General features: G+C 36.0%; 1 protein-coding gene across 4 annotated transcripts in view; it reads right to left on the bottom strand.

Annotated features, from left to right (window-relative positions):
• The window catches only part of MIA2 (MIA SH3 domain ER export factor 2), a 108660-nt gene extending 88876 nt beyond the window's left edge, over positions 1-19784 (bottom strand). For 2 of the 4 annotated variants that reach the window (XM_027065624.2, XM_053224397.1), the window contains exons 1-4: positions 19453-19783; positions 16815-16948; positions 14414-14500; positions 7464-8667 (exon numbers count right to left, since the gene is read on the bottom strand). In XM_027065624.2, coding sequence (XP_026921425.1) covers positions 7464-8667; positions 14414-14500; positions 16815-16948; positions 19453-19567 — 1540 coding nt within the window. In that variant the 5' untranslated portion in view covers positions 19568-19783. Of the gene's footprint in view, positions 1-7463; positions 8668-14413; positions 14501-16814; positions 16949-19452 lie in introns of those variants that run through there. The other 2 variants (XM_053224398.1, XM_053224399.1) reach the window with 2 other exon arrangements.
• Between the last annotated feature and the right edge of the window lie 2899 nt (positions 19785-22683).

Raw genomic sequence — 22683 nt, 5'->3', positions numbered from 1 at the left:
CCACCTGCATCTCTTAGCTCATGGCTCCTTCTTTCATATTCAAAGTCAGCAGTACAGCATCTTGTAACCTCTCCCTTACTCTAACCCTCCTTCCTTCCACCTGTAACAAACCTTGTGATACTGGGATAATCTCTCCTTCTCACATCTGCAATATGACATTTTGCCATGTTAAGTAACATATTCACAGGGTCTGGGAATTAAGACATGAACATTTTTGAATAGTCATTATTTAGCCTACCACAGTGCTTTTCTTTATTCTTTTACCAAGGAAGAATTTTTAAGACTGTATACAATTCTATTCTCTACATTGCCTTTTTGTCCTAAAAACTATTAAAAAAAATAAAAAATAACATAACTGTCAACAAAGATGCTGTTGTGCTATTATATAAGCTTATGACTAAGAATAAGACATTAAATAGCTCTCCATAGGATTTCTTTCATGTTAGATATATTTATTATCCAAGAAAGTATAATATTTAAATCCTATTGCAAAAATATATATCCGCGCCATTCAAGAAAATTAGTTACGATAGATTTTTCTTACTTTATCTGTTAGAGAACCAGAAATAGTCAAAATGACCAAAATTATTTACCATATCTACAGCTTCATTTTTTATACAAAAGATTTATTTAAAAACCAGTAAGACCCTACTACATCATGACCTTGTCACACTGGGCTTTTAACACAAGACTTGCTCTACAATACTGGGAGGGGGCACATAAAACAAATCAAATTGATTCAGAAGCATAGCAATTAAGAAATAAAGTAAATTTATTTTTTATTTGTTTTAATGTTTACTTATTTTTGAAAGAGAGAGAGAGCAAGATAGTGACCTGAGCCAAAGTCGGATGCTTAACCGACTGAGCCACCTAGGTGCCCCCCAATGAAAGTAAATTTCCTTTAATGAGAACTCAGAATTAAACTTCAGAGGGACTCAACATCATACTTCCATTCGGGGACTTGATACAAAAATTTAATTTGAACTGCTATTAGCAGGTGGCAGGAACCACTTTCAAATGAATCTTCAAATTAGAAAATACTGTTTCACCACCTGTTGGGGATAAGTTGCAAATGGAATAATTTAGTATGGTGAGTAGCTATTTTGATGATCACCTCGCCTGGATACTTTCCCATAACCATTCTGCTGGTTGCTGTAATCACCATATATATGGTAGTTGTTGTAACCAGTGTAATAATACACTCCATAACCGCCTATTCTATATAATGAATAGAACAAACTGAGCCAGTTACACAAAGAAAGACAATATTAAAGTTCACAACAATTAACTTCCAAGTTCTGAAACCTAGTCCACTAGGTTATACATGTCTACAGTCCATAGTTGCCAGGATGTACTATTAAATATAAAAGCCATTATCACTCAAAGTTTTAATGAGATTGCTCCAAAGAAGAAAGAAAGCCCACTACCAAAGAAACTATATTAGCCATTTGCACAGAAAGGTACCCATAGTCTTAGGATATTTGAAACAAATTTGAAAATGACAAGGCACCAATCAAATCTCAGGTATTGTACTTTTTCCATTCCCTTGGAGCTTTGTTAATTTCAAAGTCCAATTTTTGTTTCCCCTTTCAGCCCATGTCCAGTTTATAGCATATCATATTATCCAGCAGGTATATTAGAAAACAATGAATAGGGGCGCCTGGGTGGCTCAGTCGGTTGAGCGACCGACTTCGGCTCAGGTCATGATCTCGCGGTTTGTGAGTTCGAGCCCCACGTCGGGCTCTGTGCTGACAGCTCGGAGTCTGGAGCCTGTTTCAGATTCTGTGTCTCCCTCTCTCTCTAACCCTCCCCTGTTCATGCTCTGTCTCTCTCTGTCTCAAAAATAAATAAAACATTAAAAAAAAAAAGAAAACAATGAATAAATAGAAGCTTTATAAATCCTAAAATCAAATACATCCTTTATATCAAGTGAAAAATTTGAAAGATATGATTGAGAGCAATCTTTATTCATTAATAATTATAAAATGTTTTATATTTTATTTTTTTAAAGGTTCTGAAGTTTGCAATTTTTAAAAACTTGTTAGTTTATTTATTTTTGAGAGAGAGAGAGAAAGAGAGAAACAAAGCATGAACAGGGGAGGTACAGGGAGAGAGAGAGACACGGAATCCAAAGCAGGTTCCAGGCTCTGAGCTTTCAGCACAGAGCCTGACATGGGGCTTGAACTGACAAACCTTGAGATCATGATCAAGCCAAAGTCAGACACTTAACCGACTGAGCCACCCAAGGACCTCATAGGATATTTTCTATTTTAAAGCACATTATATAATTTACTAATTTACTAGAGTATGTTGTATAAAAAATATATAGATAGTATAAGTTCACACTATATTCTTGACTTTATTTAAGTTATTTTGGCAATTAAGAAAAATTGACAGCATAAAAATAACATTTTGTATGTTTATGTTGATGAAATAGGGAAAATACTGATACTTTTAAGTAGAATATAAAAGTAAAAAACTCAAGATATTCTCATTCAACTGTTAGTAAAATACATTCTTCCATGAGTATACACAGGTATGTGCTTATTTTCACTTTCAGACCCAAAACACCATAAAGTTGTGCTTAGAAATCAAATTAAAATCAACATGGGGCACCCAAGTGGCTCAGTTGGTTAAGTGTCCAACTTCTGCTCAGGTGATAATCTCACAGTTCATGGGTTCAAGCCCCGCATTGGACTCTGTGCTGACAGCTCAGAGCCTGGAGCCTGCTTCAGATTCTCTCTCTCTCTCTCTCTCTCTCTCTCTCTCTCTCTCTCTCTCTCTCTCTCCCCCTCCCCCACTCGCACTCTGTGTCTCTCTCTCTCAAAAATAAATAAGCATAGCAATTAAAATCAATACTAAATTACGTTTTAGATTTCATTCATATACTATGAATGTGTCTGGCAGAGGCAAAGCTACATGTTTTCTTAATTTGGTAATCTCATGGAATTAACATCTTGCTTCAATGAGTGTCCTAAATTTGAGAGGGAATTCAAGAAATTATAAATCTTCTCACTGCTTTTTTACAGAAGTCATAAATCTGTACTGTCAGAGAAAAAATTTATATAAGTTTTGCATTTCAGTGTAAGAAGGCTAATAGAGATTTAATTAAAATATTCCTGATTTTTCTGATGTTATGCTACATATTAAATATTTAAATGTGTATACCTTTCAATGATAATATACCTGAGTTCAAATTTATAATGAAAATATATATGCGTGTCTTTTGAGAACCTTCATTTTAAAAGGATTATCTGGGGCGCCTGGGTGGCTCAGTCGGTTAAGCATCCAACTTCAACTCCAGATCATGATCTCACAGTTTGTGGGTTTGAGCCCCACATCGGGCTCTGTGCTGATGGCTCAGAGCCTGGAGCCTATTTCAGATTCTGTGTCTACCTCTCTCTCTGCCCCTCCCCTACTCGTGCTCTGCCCCTCTCTGTCTTTAAAAAATAGATAAATGTTAAACTAATTAATTAATTAGTTAATTAATTAAAGGATTATCCTTGGGGCACCTCAGTGGTTCAGTTGGTTGAGCATCCAACTTTGAATCAGGTCACGATCTCACAGTTTTTGAGTTCTAGCCCTACATTGGGCTCTCTGCTGTCAGCACAAAGCCTGCCTTGGATTCAGTCTTCCTCTCTCTCTGCCCCTCCCCCCTTGCAGGACTCTCTCTCAAAAATAAACATTTAAAAGGATTATCCTTCCCCAAAATTAATTTAAAAAAATTTTTAATTTGAAACATATATGTCAAAGCTTACCACATTTGTATTGTTGCATCATATATTCATGTGCATACTAATAGCCATTTATTTTAAGACAATTCAATTTTCAAACATAGTTTAAACCAATCATTTGACTGAATTAACTAATCAGAGTTAAAGGGGAAAAAAGTTCTAACCATTCCTAGCCTAAAGTATTCAGGTAAAATGTGGGAGTTACTTCTCAGTTACTTTTTTGTTTTTACACTTATTTATTTATTTTGAGAGAGAGAGAGAGAGAGAGAGAGAGAGAGAGAGAGAGAGAGAGAGAGAGAGCATGAGCAGGGGAGGGGCACAGAAAGAGAAAGAAAATCCCAAGCAGGCTCTGCATTGCCAGCACAGAGCCCGATGCGGGGCTCAAACCTACAAATCATGAGATCATGACCTGAGCCAAAACCAAGAGTCAGATGCTTGGTTATTTTTTAAGACAAGGATAGGAAAGTATCAGTGCAGTTCTGAAAAGCAGTATTATTGCTTATAATAAGACAATTATTCAGTGTCTATTGCTCTTTCAATTATGAATTTAACATGGCACTTTGGTGCTGTCACTTATTTAGCCTTGTTCAAAAGATGAAAGTCCCAAGTAGGCAAACACAAATCAGTAACTTACTCTTACCTGTGGACATAAAAGTTAAAACTGAGCAATCAGCTCAGGAACCTGAATACAATGGGACTGTTGTAAATGCAGGATTCAGTGATCTACAATGATGTTTAATGGCATTAGGGGGAAAAAAAAAGGCTTAGTCTATTATTAATTACACTGAAACTTGTATGTGTTTAAATTCTTTTAAAATATTGTTTTAATTGCATTTAAAATAAATACATATGTTAAGAAAAATGAATACTTCCCATAATATCTTTTAATTAAATTAATTAAATTAATTTCAGGGTATTATTTTCACATGACTTAAACCAAAGCTTTAGGACTTATATTAGATGTGTAAATCTTGGTGACTCAGTTGGTTAAACATCCAACTCTTGATTTTGGCTCAGATCATGATCTCCTGGTTAGTGAGATTGAGCCCCAAATGGGGCTCAGCGCTGACAGCAAGGAGCCCTCTTGGGATTTTCTCCCACTCTTTCTGCCCCTCCCCTACTTGTGCACGCTTATGCACACATACACACGCTCTCTCTCTCAAAATAAACATTTTTTAAGAAGGATTTACATTAGATACAGATATGCCTTTCTTACAATTGTTTGTAAACAGAATTTTAAGTCAAATAACATAATGAAGAACGTTTTATATTTAGCTATACTTGGAAAATTCATTTAAATAAGTTCAATTGGAGTCCTTTTGTAAAATAGTTAATATTGCAATATAAATAACTTCCCTAATTTACGTGTTTTGTAAATACCTATATCAGTATATTAGTTTTTCTGTAAATCTGGTTATCTCAGGTTTCAGCCTTTCATAAATATTGATTTAAGATCCAGTGATTCATTTTTTTAATGCAATCTTTCTGATTAACACAAGTTTTCACTTGATATTTCCTAAAGGAGTTATTGAAATTATCTAAAAATATTGGCTGCTATAGCTGTTTCTCCAATAGCCAGAAAGTAGGGCCTATGGATTTATCTGAATCCTTTTAGTATTACCTTTTTAAAATAAATTTTAGGGGCACCTGGGTGGCTCAGTCAGTTGAGTGTCTAACTCTTGACTTCGGCTTAGGTCGTGGTCTTATGTTTCATGAGTTTGAGCCTCACATGGGGCTCTGTGCTGCCAGTGAAGAGCCTGCTTGTGATTCTGTCTACCTCTCTCTTCGCCCCTCCCCTGCTTGCCCTCTATCTCTCTCGAAAAGAGGGAAGGAAGGAAGGAAGGAAGGAAGGAAGGAAGGAAGGAAGATTAAAAAAATAAATAAATTTTACATGACCCCAGGTTGTTTTGCATTTAATTAATATCGTAATATTTTGGAATAATCTACTTTATATATATAGAATGACCTATCTTTTTTAGAAGCTTAAAGGAATTTCCTAATATTTGCATAAAATCCCTCAAAATTAGTTGTAATTGCATAAATGTCCTATTCTCGTTTGATCTCCTGTTTTCATATTTAGAAATTCTCACCAAAATAATATAAAAACAGGGAGGGAGACAAAACCTAAGAGACTCTTAAATATAGAGAAATATAGAGAACAAACTGAGGGTTGCTGGAGGGGTTGTGGCTAGGGGAATGGGCTAAATGGGTAGGGGGCATTAAGGAAGACACTGGGATGAGCACTGGGTGATGAATCACTGGAATCTACTCCTGAAATCATTATTGCACTATATGCTAACTAACTTGGATATAAATTTAAAAATAAATAAATAAATAAATAAAAATTAAAAAAAAAAAAAAGAAGTTCTCCTAGCATCACTATATGAAATAATAAATAAATTCTACTAAAGTGATGTTCAGTATGCCTTGGAGTTTTTATAAATATGCTTAAAATATTTTCATATATCTATATTTTAAATCTTCTTTATTTCATATTGTTTTGATATTGTTTTGCTTTATTTTAGTCTCATTTATTCTTCTCAATTACTCTTATCTGCTTTTTCACAAATATTCCTTTAGGATCCAACAAGTGTAGAACAAAATCATTTCCTCTTTAGGCTTTGACAATCTATTTTTAGTCATGCATTACACGTACCCATTTCTCATTTAGCAAAGGGTAAGAATATAAGTCTACATTCTGGTTGAAGGTATTAATTCAGTTAAGAGCTCACATTTTGGAGACTATTAAGAAATAACATATAGTTCTTCTGAAAATTCAAGAAAATCAATCATTTCTAATGGAAATTATGTGTTTCCTGAGTGTGCAACATTGTTGATCTCTTCTTATGAAAGGTTATCTATCATCCTAAGGTTCAGTTGTTCCTGTATTATTGGCCAATATTTGCAGTTTCTAATCTGTCCATCAGAGAGACATCAGAATGGAAATGTGAGAAAGCCATTTTATATAATTCTTTACTTAAAGTAGAATCCACGTTTCTAATCATAGAAATTGCTAAATACTTAGATGCTAGATCTAGAAGTATCCTGTGATACTCTGCCCCTTTCCATAGTTTTCTGTTTAGCTCCCAGAATTGATAGAAAACCGTTCAAATATAGTTATATTGGGAAGGTGTTAATAAGCTAAAAAGTTAATGTAAATGAGCAGAAACCCTCATTAATGAAAATAGAAAGTCAGTGCACATTGTCAAAATTAATCAAAGCAGAACAATATAAAGATTCTATTTAGAAAATAGAGATAAATACTAAAAGAAATTTGCTTCAAAGAAAGAAAGAAAGAAAGAAAGAAAGAAAGAAAGAAAGAAAAAAAAATTATTGTCCCTGGGACAGAGGAGAGAGTAGAGGTGGACAGAAGCAACAAGTTGCTTTTGTATAAAAAGAAAAAAAATAGGCTTAGCACTATTTATATAAAACCTGTTTACATATACTACTTTGATAAAAATTAAAATTTATTGTAAAATACCTTAAGATCTTCTTGGAATATCTATGTATCTCCAATCATTCTTTTTACCTTGGTATTTTATTTTATAATACTAAGATCTAATTCCCAGAGTAAACCAGAAATTAATAAAAGGGTAGTTGATAAGATTGTTATTGACTTTTGAATATGCTGAGAAACATGGATTTCTGGATTTTTTTAATCTGATTTGTACTTATAAGAATAAATTATGTTTAAAAAATAAGTTACATAATAGATATTTTTATACAAACCTGACTGACTGTATCTGCTTTTCAGCATCATAACTTTCATATTATCTGTTTGATAATTTTCAACTGAAAATTCTTCTGTTTCATCATTGTCAACTACATTATTTTCATCCTGCATCTGTTTGGGAGATGGCAATTCTGTTTCCTTTGGAATGTCCTGGAAGTTCCAAGGATTGTCAAAATTATATAAGAAATTTTTAAAATATGGTAATGTATCAGAATCATCTGTTTTCTCTAAGACTCTTTCATTCCCTACTTGATCTTCAGTTTCTATAATTTTTATTGTTTTTATTTCTTGTTCCTTTTCAGGGTCAAATTTACTTTTTGGAAGATGTTCATGTTTATCTCCTCCACTTCCTTCTTCACTTTTTCCATCATCTGACATAATTTTATCTTCATTGGTATATACAAAGCCTAGCATACCAAAACCAAAATCAAACCAATGTGGTTTGAGAATTGAGCTATCATTGGTGATTGTGTCTTCTTTTTCTGTTAATGTTTCTGTGCATGGAACTGTAGATTCTTCCTCAGATGGTATGGAATTAGGAGCGTCTTGTAGTGGTGAACTTCTGTCTTCGGGCAATAATTCAAGCCCTGTATCCTCACCTCCAAAACCTAAATAACTTGTAAAACCACCCCCAAACCAACCAGTGGCTTGAGGACTGATGGAACCTAGTTCAGACTGTTTCTTTGGCACTGAATTGAATTCCGATTCTGGTTCTTGATTTTGTTCTGTCTGGGGCTCATCATTATTTAATTCCTCTAGGTCATTCTCATCTTTTCCTGCTACTTTTCTGCTTGGAAATGAACTTTCTTGTAGAGGTTCAACAACTGATTCAAAAGTCTTTCCTTTAGCTTGTTCTCTTCCAAATCCAAACCATCCTTTCACTTCAGACACAGTTGAGGATGGTGGGATATGAACCACTTCAGGAATAGAATCCTCTTCCAGACTTCCAGCTTCCACTTCTTCCCAATCTTTTGATTCACTAGAACTTCTGATATCTTCAGGAGCCTCCAATGCTGGAAATTGATCTTCCAACAAAATACTTTCAGAAGTTGAATAAAATCCAGATTCTGTCTGAAAATCGTTTTCATATACACTTAATTTTTGGTCTTTATCTTCTTCATAAGGATATATGTTTTTGCCATCACTGTCTTCATTTTCAAATGTGTAGCTTACTCCAAGAAGACAAAGAAAATCAGATTCCTAATAGAAAAAAAATTATGATTGACATAAATACACTAAAATTCCTTATTCCTCCCTAAATCATTTAAAATGAATGACTGTGATTCTCCCAAGACCATAAAACTAGCTCGACACACAGCATAAACTAAAATCAGATCTCCTAACCTCAAACATTTATATCAAAACTGACTGCTCAGGGTCGATGATATACCTAAATGAAAAAATCAAGGCTTTGAGTATATTCTGAAAATAAACTCCTGATGAAAATGTATATATGTCCACAAAATCTTGCTTCTCCTAAGAGTGCACTGAACAGGCACATTCAGCTGCGTGGTGATTTAAGAGACGGGAATTTCACAGCACATGATGACAGTTCAGACAGACCAGAGACTGTAAAGCATGGAGGCCTGGTTAAAAGTTGCAGTACGGCACAAAAACAGACACTCAGATCAATGAAACAGAATAGAGAACCCAGAAATGGACCCACAAACGTATGGCCAACTAATCTTTGACAAAACAGGAAAGAATATCCAGTGGGATGAAGACAGTCTTTTCAGCAAGTGGTGCTGGGAAAACTGGACAGCAACATGCAGAAAAATGAACCTGGACCACTTTCTTACACCATACACAAAAATAAACTCAAAATGGATGAAAGACCTAAATGTAAGACAGGAAGCCATCAATACTAAAGGAGAAAGCAGACAAAAACTTCTTTGATCTTGCCTTCAGCAACTTCTTACTCAACATGTCTCCAGAGGCAAAGGAAACAAAAGCAAAAATGAACTACTGGGACCTCATCAAAATAAAAATCTTCTGCACAGCAAAGGAAACAATCAGGAAAACTAAAAGGCAACCAACAGAATGGGAGAAGATATTTGCAAATGACACATCAGATAAAGGGTTAGTATCCAAAATCTATAATGAACTTATCAAAGTCAACACCCAAAAACAAATAATCCAGTGAAGACATGGGCAGAAGACATGAATAGACACTTCTCCAAAGAAGACATCCAGATGGCCAACTGACACATGAAAAACTGCTCAACATCAGTCATCATCAGGGAAATTCAAATCAAAACCACAATGAGGTACCACCTCACACCTGTCAGAATGGCTAACATGAACAACTCAGGCAACAACAGATGTTGGCAAGGATGCAGAGAAAGAGGATCTCTTTTGCATTGTTGGTGGGAATGCAAATTGATGCAGCCACTCTGGAAAACAGTATGGAGGTTCCTCAAAAAAATTAAAAATAGAACTACCCTATGACCCAGCAATTGCACTAGTAGGTATTTATCCAAGGGATACAGGTGTGCTGTTTCTAAGGGGCACATGCACCCCGATGCTTATAGCAGCACTATCAACAATAGCCAAAGTATGGAAAGAGCCCAAATGTCCATCGATGGATGAATGGATAAAGAAGATGTGGTAGGGGCGCCTGGGTGGCGCAGTCGGTTAAGCGTCCGACTTGAGCCAGGTCACGATCTCGCGGTTCGTGAGTTCGAGCCCCGCGTCAGGCTCTGGGCTGATGGCTCAGAGCCTGGAGCCTGTTTCCGATTCTGTGTCTCCCTCTCTCTCTGCCCCTCCCCCGTTCATGCTCTGTCTCTCTCTGTCCCAAAAATAAATAAAAACGTTGAAGAAGATGTGGTATATATATGTACAATGGGGTATTACTCGGCAACCAAAAAGAATGAAATCTTGCCATTTGCAACTATGTGGATGGAACTAGAGGGTAGTATACTAAGTGAAATTAGTCAGTCAGAGAAAGACAAATATATGACTTCACTCATATGAGGACTTTAAGACATAGAACAGATGAACACAAGAGAAGGGAAGCAAAAATAATATAAAAACAGGGAGGGGGACAAAACAGAAGAGACTCTTAAATATGAAGAACAAACAGAGGGTACTAGAGGGGTTGTGGGTAAGGGGCATTAAGGAATCTACTCCTGAAATCATTGTTGCACTAGATGCTAACTAATTTGGATGTAAATTTAAAAAAAATTTTTTTTAATTGCACTAAAACATTTAGGCTTCTTTTATTGAGATATTACATAGCCAGTTGAGGTGGGGAATCCTCTTGTTCATCTCACAGAACAACCAAATAATCAAGAAGAAAAATGGTTAAGTTATTATTATTACTACTATTTTTTTTTTAATTTTAAATAGTCTCCATACCCAATGTGGGGATTGAACTCACAACCCAGAGTTCAAGAGTCACGTGCTCTACTGACTGGGCCAGCCAAGGACCCCAAAATTGTTATTTTTTAATCTCATGGTATGAAACAGTGATATGTGCTGCTCTTTGGATATGATCATTATGAAATGAGAATACAGTTCAGAACTTTTAAAAAGTAAACTTCAATATTAACATTTTACAATGTTTTAGGCACTGCAATCTAGTAAGTGCTTGAGAACAGACTCTGGAACCAACCATCTGGGTTTAAATACTGACCCTGCCAAGTTCATCTCTGTGATCTTGGGTGAATTATATGACCTTTCTATGCCTCAGTTTCCTCATCTGTAAAATGAGAATAATGACAGTACCTACTTTATAGGGGTGTTGTGTTGTGAGGATTAAATGAATGAAATGCTTGGAATAGTAGCTGTCTATAGTAAACACTAAACTAACCTAGCCCAAGTAACACTACCTCAGATGACCCAGTAATGCAAGGGGGAAAAAGCCCCCAACACCTTGCTTCTATTCAGTGCAATTCTGAAAGGCCATCCCAGGTTCAGAATTCCTTGAATCAACTGAGACCTTTGTTGTGACTACATCACAGTTCAACTTCTCTGTCTGCCCAAAGCTGCTTTTTCTTTTGATCCCTCACAGGTGCTATTCCTGAGTTTTCCCCAGGAAACCTCATGAGTGCAAAGGTCTACCTCAGAGTCTGTTCCCAGGGAACTTGACCTAAGAATGTAGGGTGTCTGTATACTTACTATGTGTTCTGCATTGTTCTAGATGCTGAAATTCTACAGTAAACAAAAGGGAAACAAAGTAATTATGAATCTAGTAAGTGCTATGGAGGACATAAACTGGAATCTGTGGTTAAGATGCAGTAATTCCACAAGAATCATGAAAGCCTCTCTGAAGCACTGATGCTTAAGTGGTGACATGAAGGATAAGAAAGAACCAGCCAAGTGAAAAACTTGGGGGAAAGAATTTCAACAAAGGCAACAGCCTGTTTGGGTCTCTGGGCTGGGAAAGTGTTTGGCATGTTCTAAGAACAGTCAATAGGTGAGTGTGGCCTGGGGCATAGTGAGCGAGGGGAGAGCAGGAGCAGCTCAAGTAGGGCCAGGGTGAGGAGTCAGGGCTTGATTCTAGGTTCAATAGAAAGCCATTAAATGGCTGTAAAGCAAAGGAATGGCATCTGATTTTTTTTTGGGGGGGGGGGGGTTGGTTTTTGTTCTTATGAGATCCATTGCTCCATTCCTTTTTGGAGAATGATTTGAAGAGAGCAAATGTAGAGATGAGGAAATCATTTAGAAGGCTATTGTAGTATTCTATTTTCTTTGTTTTTTTAATAGGCTTCATGCTCAGCACAGAGCCCAATTCGGGGCTTGAACTTACAACCCTGAGATCAAGACCTGAGCTGAGATCAAGAGTCAGATGCTCAACTGACTGAGCCACCTAGGCGCCCCTATTGTAGTATTTTTTTTTTTAATTTTTTAAGTATATATTTATTTTTTGTATTTTAAGTATATATTTATTTTTTGAGAGAGACAGAGACAGCATGAGCAAGGGAGGGGCAGAGAGAGAGAGAACGAGAGAGAGAGTCCCAAGCAGGCTCCACACCACCAGCATAGAGCCAGATCTGGGGCTCAAACCCACATAACTGAAGGTCATGACCTGAGGCCCAAACCAAGAATTGGAAACCTTACTGACTGAGCCACCCAGGCACACAGTATAGTATTCTAATCAAGCTACCCTATGACCCAGCAATAGCACTGCTAGGAATTTACCCAAGGGATACAGGAGTGCTGATGCATAGGGGCACTTGTACCCCAATGTTTAGAGCAGCACTTTCAACAATAGCCTAATTATGGAAAGAGCCTAAATGTCCATCAACTGATGAATGGATAAGGAAATTGTGGTTTATATACACAATGGAATACTACGTGAAATGAGAAAGAATGAAATATGGCCTTTTGTAGCAACATGGATAGAACTGGAGAGTGTTATGCTAAGTGAAATAAGTCATACAGAGAAAGACAAATACCATGTTTTCACTCTTATGTGGATCCCAAGAAACTTAACAGAAGACCATGGGGGAGGGGCAAGAAAAAAAAAGTTAGAGAGGGAGGGAGCCAAACCATAAGAGACTCTTAAAAACTGAGAGTAAACTGAGGGTTGATGGGGGGTGGGAAGGAGGAGAAACTGGGTGATGGGCACTGAGGAGGGCACCTGTTGGGATGAGCACTGGCTGTTTTATAGAAACCAATTTGACAACAAATTTCATATTAAAAAAAAAAAAGAAATGATGAGGCCTTGGATTAGGGCTATGGGGAGAGTGAAAATGATGAGTAGACAATATACTCCATATATATTTTGGAGATAAAACTGACAGTATCAGGGATACCTGGCTGGCTCAGTCAGCAGAGAATGTGACTCTTGAGCTCAGCGCCATAAGTTCAAGCCCCACATTGGGCATGGAATCTACTTTTAAATAAATAAATAAATAAATAAATAAATAAATAAGAATTCTGTCTTTAAAAACAAAAACGAAAATTGACAGTACCAGAAATTATACAGTAAATTGACTGTTAATACAGTACCAGAAATTATACAGTAAATTGACAGTTTGCATGACTAGGCTGACTCACTTCACACTGACTTTATTTAAGGTGAGTTGCCTTAGCCTAGAATCTGAATTAAATGGGCTAATCAGACTCATATATTGAAAAGTCACCTTCTGGGGGCACCTGGGTGGCTCAGTCAGTTGGGCATTGACTCTTGATTTTAGCTCTGGCCACGATCTCATGGTTTGTGATTAAGAGTGAGAAGTCTGCTTGGGATTCTCTCTCTCTTCTTCTTTCTCTGTCTCTCCCCAGCTTGTGCGCGCTCGCTCTCTCTCTCTCTCTCTGTCTCAAAATAACTGAAAATAAAACTATAAATAAATAAATAAATAAATAAATAAATAAATAAATAAATAAATATTTTTAAAATTAAGTGAAAAGTCACCTTCTGATTCCCTTTCTCATTATCAAGCCCAACATTATCAAATCCAACATTATCGAGCTCACTTAAAACTCAATAGCAAAAGAGGTTGCACAGATATAAGACCCAGAGGGAGTGATGGGAAATAAATTTTGTCCCAGTAGGATAATAACATTAGTAATAATATCTAATACTTATATAGCACTTACTAAATGCTGTTCTATATACTTTACCTATGTTCATCTTTCCCCATAAATTTGTGAAGTAGCACCATAATATAATCATTATCTTTATTTTACAGATGAGAAAATTAAGGCATACAAAGCCATAGTCAGGCTTTGAACTCAGTCTACTTCCAGAATCTATGTTCTTCACTACTACACTCTACTGCCTGTCATTTTTTCAGAAAGCAATATGCCTGTCATCAACTTTGTCTTAACCTAATTTTATTCACATATTCAAACTATTCTTAGAGTGAGTTCCCAAACCAACTATTTTATGTATTCACTATACAAGATACTTAACCAATAGACACTTATACTACAGAAAACTATTTTAGCCAAGAAAATTTACATGCAATTAACAACGGAAATGTTATTTAATACTCACTTTAGTTGATATCTGAACTTCCTCAGATATGAACACCTCTTCAGTCTGGACTGCGTCTCTGGGAAAATATCCAAAGTCCTTTCCTTTCTACCAAAATGAAGAATTAAGATTAACAAGGAAGAGTTATCAAAGCAATAATAATTATTGGGCCTAATTTTGTCCCGTGTCCTTGGCTTTCATCTATATTAAATCACAAACATTAATTGGCTTTCATTTGCTGTCTAAAAGAAAGTAAGTGAAATCATATTCCTTTTTTTTTTTTTAAGATTTTCTTTTTAGGGGTGCCTGGCTCAGTCTGTTTAAACGTCTGTCTTTTTTTTTTTTTTTAAGTGAGCAGCAGGCAGAAGTTTATTAGAGTATAAGATCAGAAAGTAAGAATACCATGGGAGCTCTCTTTACACAGAAGTGGCATTCAAAAGTGAATACCCTGTGTCTGACTCTTGATTTCAGCTCAGGTCATGATCTCACAATTCATGGGATCAAGCCCCACATAAAGCTCTGTGCTGACAGTGCAGAGCCTGCTTGGGATTCTTTTCCTCTCTCTCTCTCTGCCCTTCCCCATTTCTCTCTCTCTCTCTTTCTCCCTCTATCTCTTTCATTTAAAAAAGATTTTGTTTTTAAGTAATCTCTACACCCTATGTGGGACTCAGATTTACATCCCCCAAGACCAAGAGTCACCTGCTTTACTAACTGAGCCAGCCAGATGTGCCTGTTATTCAAAACAATAGTATTAATTTGAGGGAACAAAGAGCCAAGTTGTAAAATGTCACTTTTTTAAACTTCAGAGGGAAAACCATCCTACATACTCATTTTCTTCCTTTTTATGTTTGTTAATGACCTTCCTTACCCAGGTGGACCACAGATTTACACTAGTAAATATGGGCTATCAAAAGGCAGAAGAATGGTGGCAGTAGCCAAGTTAGATGGAGCTGTGACATATTCAGCATTTTTTAGGATAACAGAATCAAGTAAGATGTTTAACTCTGAAGGGCCAAGATGGATTCATCAATACAGCAAAGATCTGTAAGTCCTCCAGGGAGGATTTGGTTCCATAAAACTTTTCTGGGGCTACCTTGGTAGCAGAGATCTTCTTAATCCAGTTTAATTACATGTAGGATGTCCCCTGAGAGTGAAGGTTTCAGCACTCTTAGCCCATTTCCTATCCCGAGCAAAGTGGAAACGTGTTTTGGCCCTTTCATCCAGCACCATTACATCTCAACTGTGATTCTCCAGCTCTGCAGTTGCGGCAGCTGTTTGGAAACTGACAGTCTGTGGGTGAATTCCATAGTGTGGTCTCTTAAACAGCTGCCTGCCTGGGTTAATCACCTAATGCACAAAACTAAGTATGCTTGAAACTTCACCCTGGCTCTACACATTGCATGCCACTTTTGTGTGGAACTATCATTCTCATACATAGTAAGCAAGAAAGAATGCTTTCTTTTTCTCTTATGATACCTACTGTGTCATTTTTCTTACAGCTGCATTGGTTGCCTCTAATGTGTTCAAAGACATACACTGGCATGTTTAAAGGACTATAGCAGTAAGGAATCTTGGGAACTACAGAAGCCAAATAATTCTGGCCATTGAGAGTCAGCCGTTCAGTCATACAGCCCCTGCTGCTAAAAAAGCAGGATAGATCCAAGTAGAATCTTCTCCTTCAAATAGTGATCACAAAGGCTACACAACAGAGAAATCTGATGCATATTCAAAATGGAAATGATGGGGGCGCCTGGGTGGCTCAGTCGGTTAAGCGTCCGACTTCAGCTCAGGTCACGATCTCGCAGTCCGTGAGTTCGAGCCCCACGTTGGGCTCTGGGCTGACAGCTCAGAGCCTGGAGCCTGCTTCCAATTCTGTGTCTCCCTCTTTCTGACCCTCCCCCGTTCATGCTCTGTCTCTCTCTGTCTCAAAAATAAATAAATGTTTAAAAAAAAATGGAAATGATGTGTGCATCAGGTGGGTCATGCTTGTTCAGCTTGGGAGTAAAATTGCTTACCATAGCATCTTTTCATTATCGTTGGTATTGCCTAGATGTCCCATAATCTCCGCTGGCACTTTTAAAGTAATTTTATTCTCCAAGTAAATATAAAACCTAAGTTCAGAAACTATGCATGCTACATAAAAATAATTTCAAGGCACTCTTAACTTCTCTATCCCAACCAAACTGCCTTCCCAAAACACTCCTTTTATAGAAATTCTGAAACCAAGACTGAACATGACCATTTTTCGTTTGTTTAAATGTGTTAAATATTTAAATTAATAAATATTTTAAATATATATTACATATATGTTATATATGTAAAGTGCTTTGAAATTATTAAAGTTCCTTTAGAGATGAAAAGCAGCTTTTCTGTGCAAGCTAGTCATTTACTCTACATTCAGTTTTTAAGACTAGATACTTACACTTCCTGCCCACAAATCTTCCCTTTCTCCTGCAAGTTTAACATAAACAGATATCTCTTCTCCCTTAGTGAAGTTCAGGTATCGGCAGTCAGGTCCTCTGTAATCTCTCATGGCTAAGACTCTGCTTATTAAAGCTATGTAAACATGTGAAGAAAAACACACAATTTAAATTAAAATGTTATTTATCTCCCTCCCATCTTGCCCTCCTCCAGTATATCCTATGTATTTCCAAATGCTAATTGCTTCATATCATTTATCACCTCAAAAACCTACATTGACTTCCCACTGCACACAGAATAAATTCTAAGCTCTTTGGCTTGGTGTCCAAGGCTATCCATAACCTGCTCCTCTTCCTTATTTAAAATGACTTCCTCTTATTCCTTTACAGTCAAGTTCATCTGTCCATTGTCCCTGAAATATGTTATTACCATCTTGTCAGGAAGGAAAGGTAAAGATAATTCGTTTTCTTCCTGGTACCTACTACAGTAGTTAGTCTCCCTTATTTGAGGGAGATACATTCCAAGACCTCTGTGTCTGAAACCACAGATAGGGCCAAACCCTACATACTATGTTTTTCCCTATGTATACATACATATAATAAAGTTTAATTTATAAATTAGGTACAGTAAGAGATTAAAAACAATAACTAATAGTAAAATTGAACAGTTATAACAATATACTATAATAAAGTTATGTGATGCTGGGGCATCTGGGTGACTCAGTCGGTTAAGTGTCCAACTGCAGCTCAGGTCATGATCTCACAATCATGAGTTTGAGCCCCGCATTGGGCTCTGTGCTGACAGCTCAGTGCCTGGAGTCTGCTTCAGACTCTGTGTCTCTCTCTCTCGCTCTCTGCCCTTCCCCTGTTCTCTCTCTCACAAAAATAAACATTAAAAAAAAATTTTTAAATAAAATAAAAGTTATGTGATGTGATCTCTTTCTCAAAATATCTTATTTTACTGTACTTACTCTTCTTGCAATGATGTGAGATGATAGAATGACTAAATAAAATGAGATAAAGTGAGGTACATGAGGTAAGCACTGTGACGTAGCATTAGGCTACTATTGACATTCTGACTGTATGTCAGAAGCAAGATCATCTGCTTCTGGGCCATGGTTGACCGCAGGTAACTAGAACCATGGAAAGTGACCCATGGGTAAAGGGGACTACAGTATATTCTAGGCATTATGATAGCTCTTTCATATCTTTATTTTATTGAATCCTCAAAACAGACCTATAAGGTCAATAATCTTGTATCGATCTAACAAATGATCCTTTAAACCTTAGAAAGTTGGTCGCACACTTGATAAATGGTGGAGCCAGATTTGCACTGAGGTTATTTGCACTGCAACATCTGCCTTCCATATTCTGAGCTTTTTCTTTCTGCTCTTTCCTTCAGAAACTCTTCAGTCTCTCTTCATGGTCAACTCATATTCTACTTCTTCTATGAGACATCCTGAATTGGTCCATCCTTTTCTGCCCTTCTCTGAACTTCAATATTACCTATTATTCTTATGCTGTATTGATATTTACTTTTTCATGTTGACCTGTCACTAGAATGAAAATTCCTGGAGGGCAAGAAATTTATCTGACATTTCATTTTATTCTTAGGTATACACTCCTACCCCCCCAGACCCAACAAATAATAGGCCCTCAATAATTATGAATGGTCATAACCCCATATACTAGATCTAGCCCTTCAATACATAAAGTAATATACATATTACCTATTATAATTATACTAACATATGTAAAACATTTTGATTAAGTCATACAATTAAAGTTAAAATAATGTTATAAATTACTATGAATTTGAATGTTCCTTTCTGTGTTTGGTGTCTGGCCCTAAGGAAACTAAGATGAAGAATAAAAAAGGAAAGAAAGATTATTATTGTTATAAAACATCATCTAGTAAATCTCTATATATCAAATTGCATATCCAAATGATTAAGGAAAATGTATACTCATAAAAATTTACTTATAAATTATTTACATTTCTACTAATAATATTTTGGATTTTTAATTTACATATTGCAAATTAAAAATAATTCTCACATACTGGAGAGATAGAATATATGTAAAACAATTGTAATATATTGTGATACTATTCCTTTTGCACCATAATGCTAATAACAGAAAATAACTTCTTAACCAGTAAAATGAAAATTAATTTTTCTTTGTAAAAGAAAGGAGAAATTTAATGTTCAAGGATATAAATAAAATTATGCACTCCTAACACTGATTTTAATATTTTTACATAATAAATGAACACAAAAATGATTGTTTGATAAAGTTTAGACAATAATACAAATCAATACAAGTCAATTATACCTATCTTAAAAACTAGGAAAAGTGCTGATTTGTTTGTTTTTGAGGCCTGGATTAATATCTTTATAATTTCTGATATATTTATATATCAGGCTGATCTTTGCCCCTTGATATATTTATATTAAAAACTATTACAAAATGCTTTGCTTCTAGCATTTTCTTTTTTTAGTGAAGTATATTTTATAGCTGCAAATATTTCTCAATGATATTAATGCTTACTTCTATCATACATGCCCACAATAACATATTATGTCATTTCAGAACCTCAGTTTAAGAGGAAAAGAAGGCAAAAAAGAAAAACAAACTTACTTTCACATTCCAAGTCACCACATTTTTTAAAGTCTGCCAGCAGTTTTGTGCCCTCCAGACACTTTGTCAGAGAAATTACCAAAAGGAGAGTTCTGTGAACTCCAAGCGCCGCCATGCTAAAACAAGCAGGAATCTCAAACAAGGTTTAAACCAATTGTTTAGGCCATAGACCTGTTTATGCCAGTCAAAACAAGAGATATCCCACTTTCTCTACTAAATTTAAGACAAAAAGTTTTGTTTTTTTTTAAATCTCTTGATAATTACATTTTTCAATTGGTGTTTAGATTTAACTTGAGGGACAAACGCTGTCTGTTCACAATCTGCAGTGTCAGGTCTCCAGATAATACATAATGGTTTAATAATTAACAGATTTTTAGTTGGACTCATGGATTGTAAAAGTGACCTGTGTAAAACCATCTGACTTAAAGGTACCTTGCATTCAACAGGACAGTTCTTAAACCTGTTTTAGAATTCATCTCTTTCTGTTAAAGTCTTCAGGTAGATCAATCAATAAATGCAAACTGAGTATTTGTCTCATGCAAATACCAACATCAATGGAGAAAGTATATAGTTATATGTAGAAGCAGTAATAATTTATATTAAAAGCATGGTTTTGAAAAATGATGAAGGTTATTTGAAAAAAGTCCCACTTTCATATTTTAAAAACCTTCAGTGTTACTGTGAAGTTGAAAATTGTAAGAGTAATAGTTAATTGGGGCACCTGGGTGGCTCAGTTGGTAAAACGTCTGACTCTTGATTTCTTTTCAGGTCATGATCTCACATTTTGTAGGTTTGAGCGAGCCCCATGTTGGGCTCTGTGCTGACAGTGCAGAACCTGCTTGGGATTCTCTCTCTCCCTCTTTCTCTGCTCCTCCCTGGTGCGTGTGTACTCTCTCTCAAAATAAATAAATAAACATTAAAAAAAAAAAAACGAAGAGGGGAGCCTGGGTGGCTCAGTTGGTTAAGCGTCCGACTTCAGCTCAGGTCATGATCTCATGGCTTGTGAGTTCAAGTTGCACATCAGGCTGCGTGCTGACAGCTCAAGCCTGGAGCCTGCTTCAGATTCTGTGTCTCCATCTGTCTCTGCCCCTTGCCTGCTCATGCTCTGTCTCTCTCCCTCTCTCTCTCTCAAAAATAAACATTAAAAATTAAAAAAAATAATAATAAAAAGTAATAAAATAAAAATAAAAATAATAAGAAGAAAACTAGTTAAAATGTTGTAAGTACTTCATATGTTCCAGGTATTGTCTTAAACAATTGTATGATTTAACTCCCACATCAACTGTCTAAGGTAGGTAATATTATCATCCCCATTTTGCATATGAGGTAACTGAGGTACACAGAGATAGATTAAATCACTTGCCGATAGCCACACAGTGAGTGGAGAAGAAATTTAAATCTAGACACTCGACTCCCCCTATTCATACACTATACTTTGCCACAACAGAATGATGTCTATTACCATCTGAAACAAAACTATTCCAGACACAACAAGTACAGTATTATTCCATGTATTTAAAATTGCATATTTCTGGGGCACCAGGGTGGCTCAGTCAGTTAAGCTAAGGTCATGACTCAGCTTTTTTTTTTTTTAAAAAAAAGCTCAGCTGAGGTCATGATCTCACGGTTTGTGAGTTTGAGCCCCTCATCGAGTTCTGTGCTGATGGCTCAGAGCCTGGAGCCGGCTTCAGATTCTGTGTCACTCTCTCTCTCTGCCCCCCCCCCGCCCCCCCCCCCCCGGCTGGTGCTCTGTCTCTCTCTGTCTCTCAAAAATGAATAAATGTTTAAAAATTTTTTAAATAAAATAAAATTGGATATTTCTGTCACTAGAGAGAGATATCTACAAGAATCCTCCCCCATACAGTGAGAACATATAGTATGATTCCAAGTTGTGTTCACTTTTTCTTTGTACTTTATTTGCCTTTTTTTTTTTAAATCAGGGACATAGCAAAAATAAATAAACAAAAAAATCAGGGGCATATCTTGTTGTAAAATAACAATAAAGCTATGAAAATCAGTTATTTGAATGTTATTGCTGCTTAAAAAGGATCAAAGCCCTATATTGGGACTTTCTGTGTAAAACACTAGATCTCAGTAGATCTGGGGAAACCACACCTGTCTACTTCAATCTTGAGAAAGTATTTTTCTAAGTCCTTCTTTGCTGTACCTCTTCTCTATATTTGGGCATGCCACAGTGTACATGGTTTGCAGAATATAGCAGTTGTGTGACACCACACTTCCCTCTAGTGCTTGACGTAAATAAATATCTAGCACCTGAGCAAGCTAAGGTGAAGGGCTTTTATTTCAGGATCCTAAAACAAAACAAAACAAAAACAGTGTTTTTTGTTCGTTTTCCAAAAACAAACTTTAGTAAGAAGCCGCCTGTGTCAGATCAAAGATTTTTACATCTTTAGAAAGAATCTGATACAGCATGAATTTGAGGATCATTTGGCTTGCAATCAGAACACTGCATAGTTATATACATGCACACCCAAAAAGCTTTAGGTTAGTTTCTTGAAAACTTTTACACGTCTAGAAACTTGTCAAAGATATTTAAAGAAGGATTAACTCTTCAGCTTCAAAATTTGGCACAGAATTATTTGCATAATTTATAATATCAAATCAAGAATATTTCTTAAAATTATTTATACTTTTTGTATTCAATATTAAAGACATTACAGCTAAATTGTGAACTAATTACTTTAATTTTGTTTTCTAAGACTTTTTTTTTTTAATTTTAAGCAATCTCTACACCCAGTATGGGACTTGAACTCACAACCCCAAGATTAAGAGTCACATGCTTATTTTGTTTTAAGTTAGGAACCCAGCTAAATTTAAATTGTCTATTGATTGGCTTTAAGGAAATGTGAGTCAAGAAAAACAGGAGAAAATTCTTGCCTAAGATACTAGCCTGGAGATTTTCTTCTACTAGAAATGTTCCTACTTTCTTACTATATAATATACTCAGATTATTTCACTGTATTTTCAGATCATCACTTAAATATAATTTAACAAGATATCTGAAATGTGGTAGCATAATGTCAACCATCTCTAACAGACCCAAGTGTAGATGTGGTACGTGAAAGAGATAAGAACATTTGGTTTACAGAAACCAAAGCATCAGGGCACCTGGCTGCCTCAGTTGGTTAAATATTCACCTTCAGCTCAGGTCATGATCTCACAGTTTGTGGGTTCAAGCCCCACATCAGGCTCTGTGCTGACTATTCAGAA

The sequence above is a fragment of the Acinonyx jubatus genome, chromosome B3 (assembly GCF_027475565.1).
Source record: "Acinonyx jubatus isolate Ajub_Pintada_27869175 chromosome B3, VMU_Ajub_asm_v1.0, whole genome shotgun sequence".
In the NCBI taxonomy this organism is placed as follows: domain Eukaryota; kingdom Metazoa; phylum Chordata; class Mammalia; order Carnivora; family Felidae; genus Acinonyx; species Acinonyx jubatus.
The sequence above is the reverse complement of the archived record's forward strand: the minus strand, read 5'-3'. Positions and strand labels throughout refer to the sequence as shown.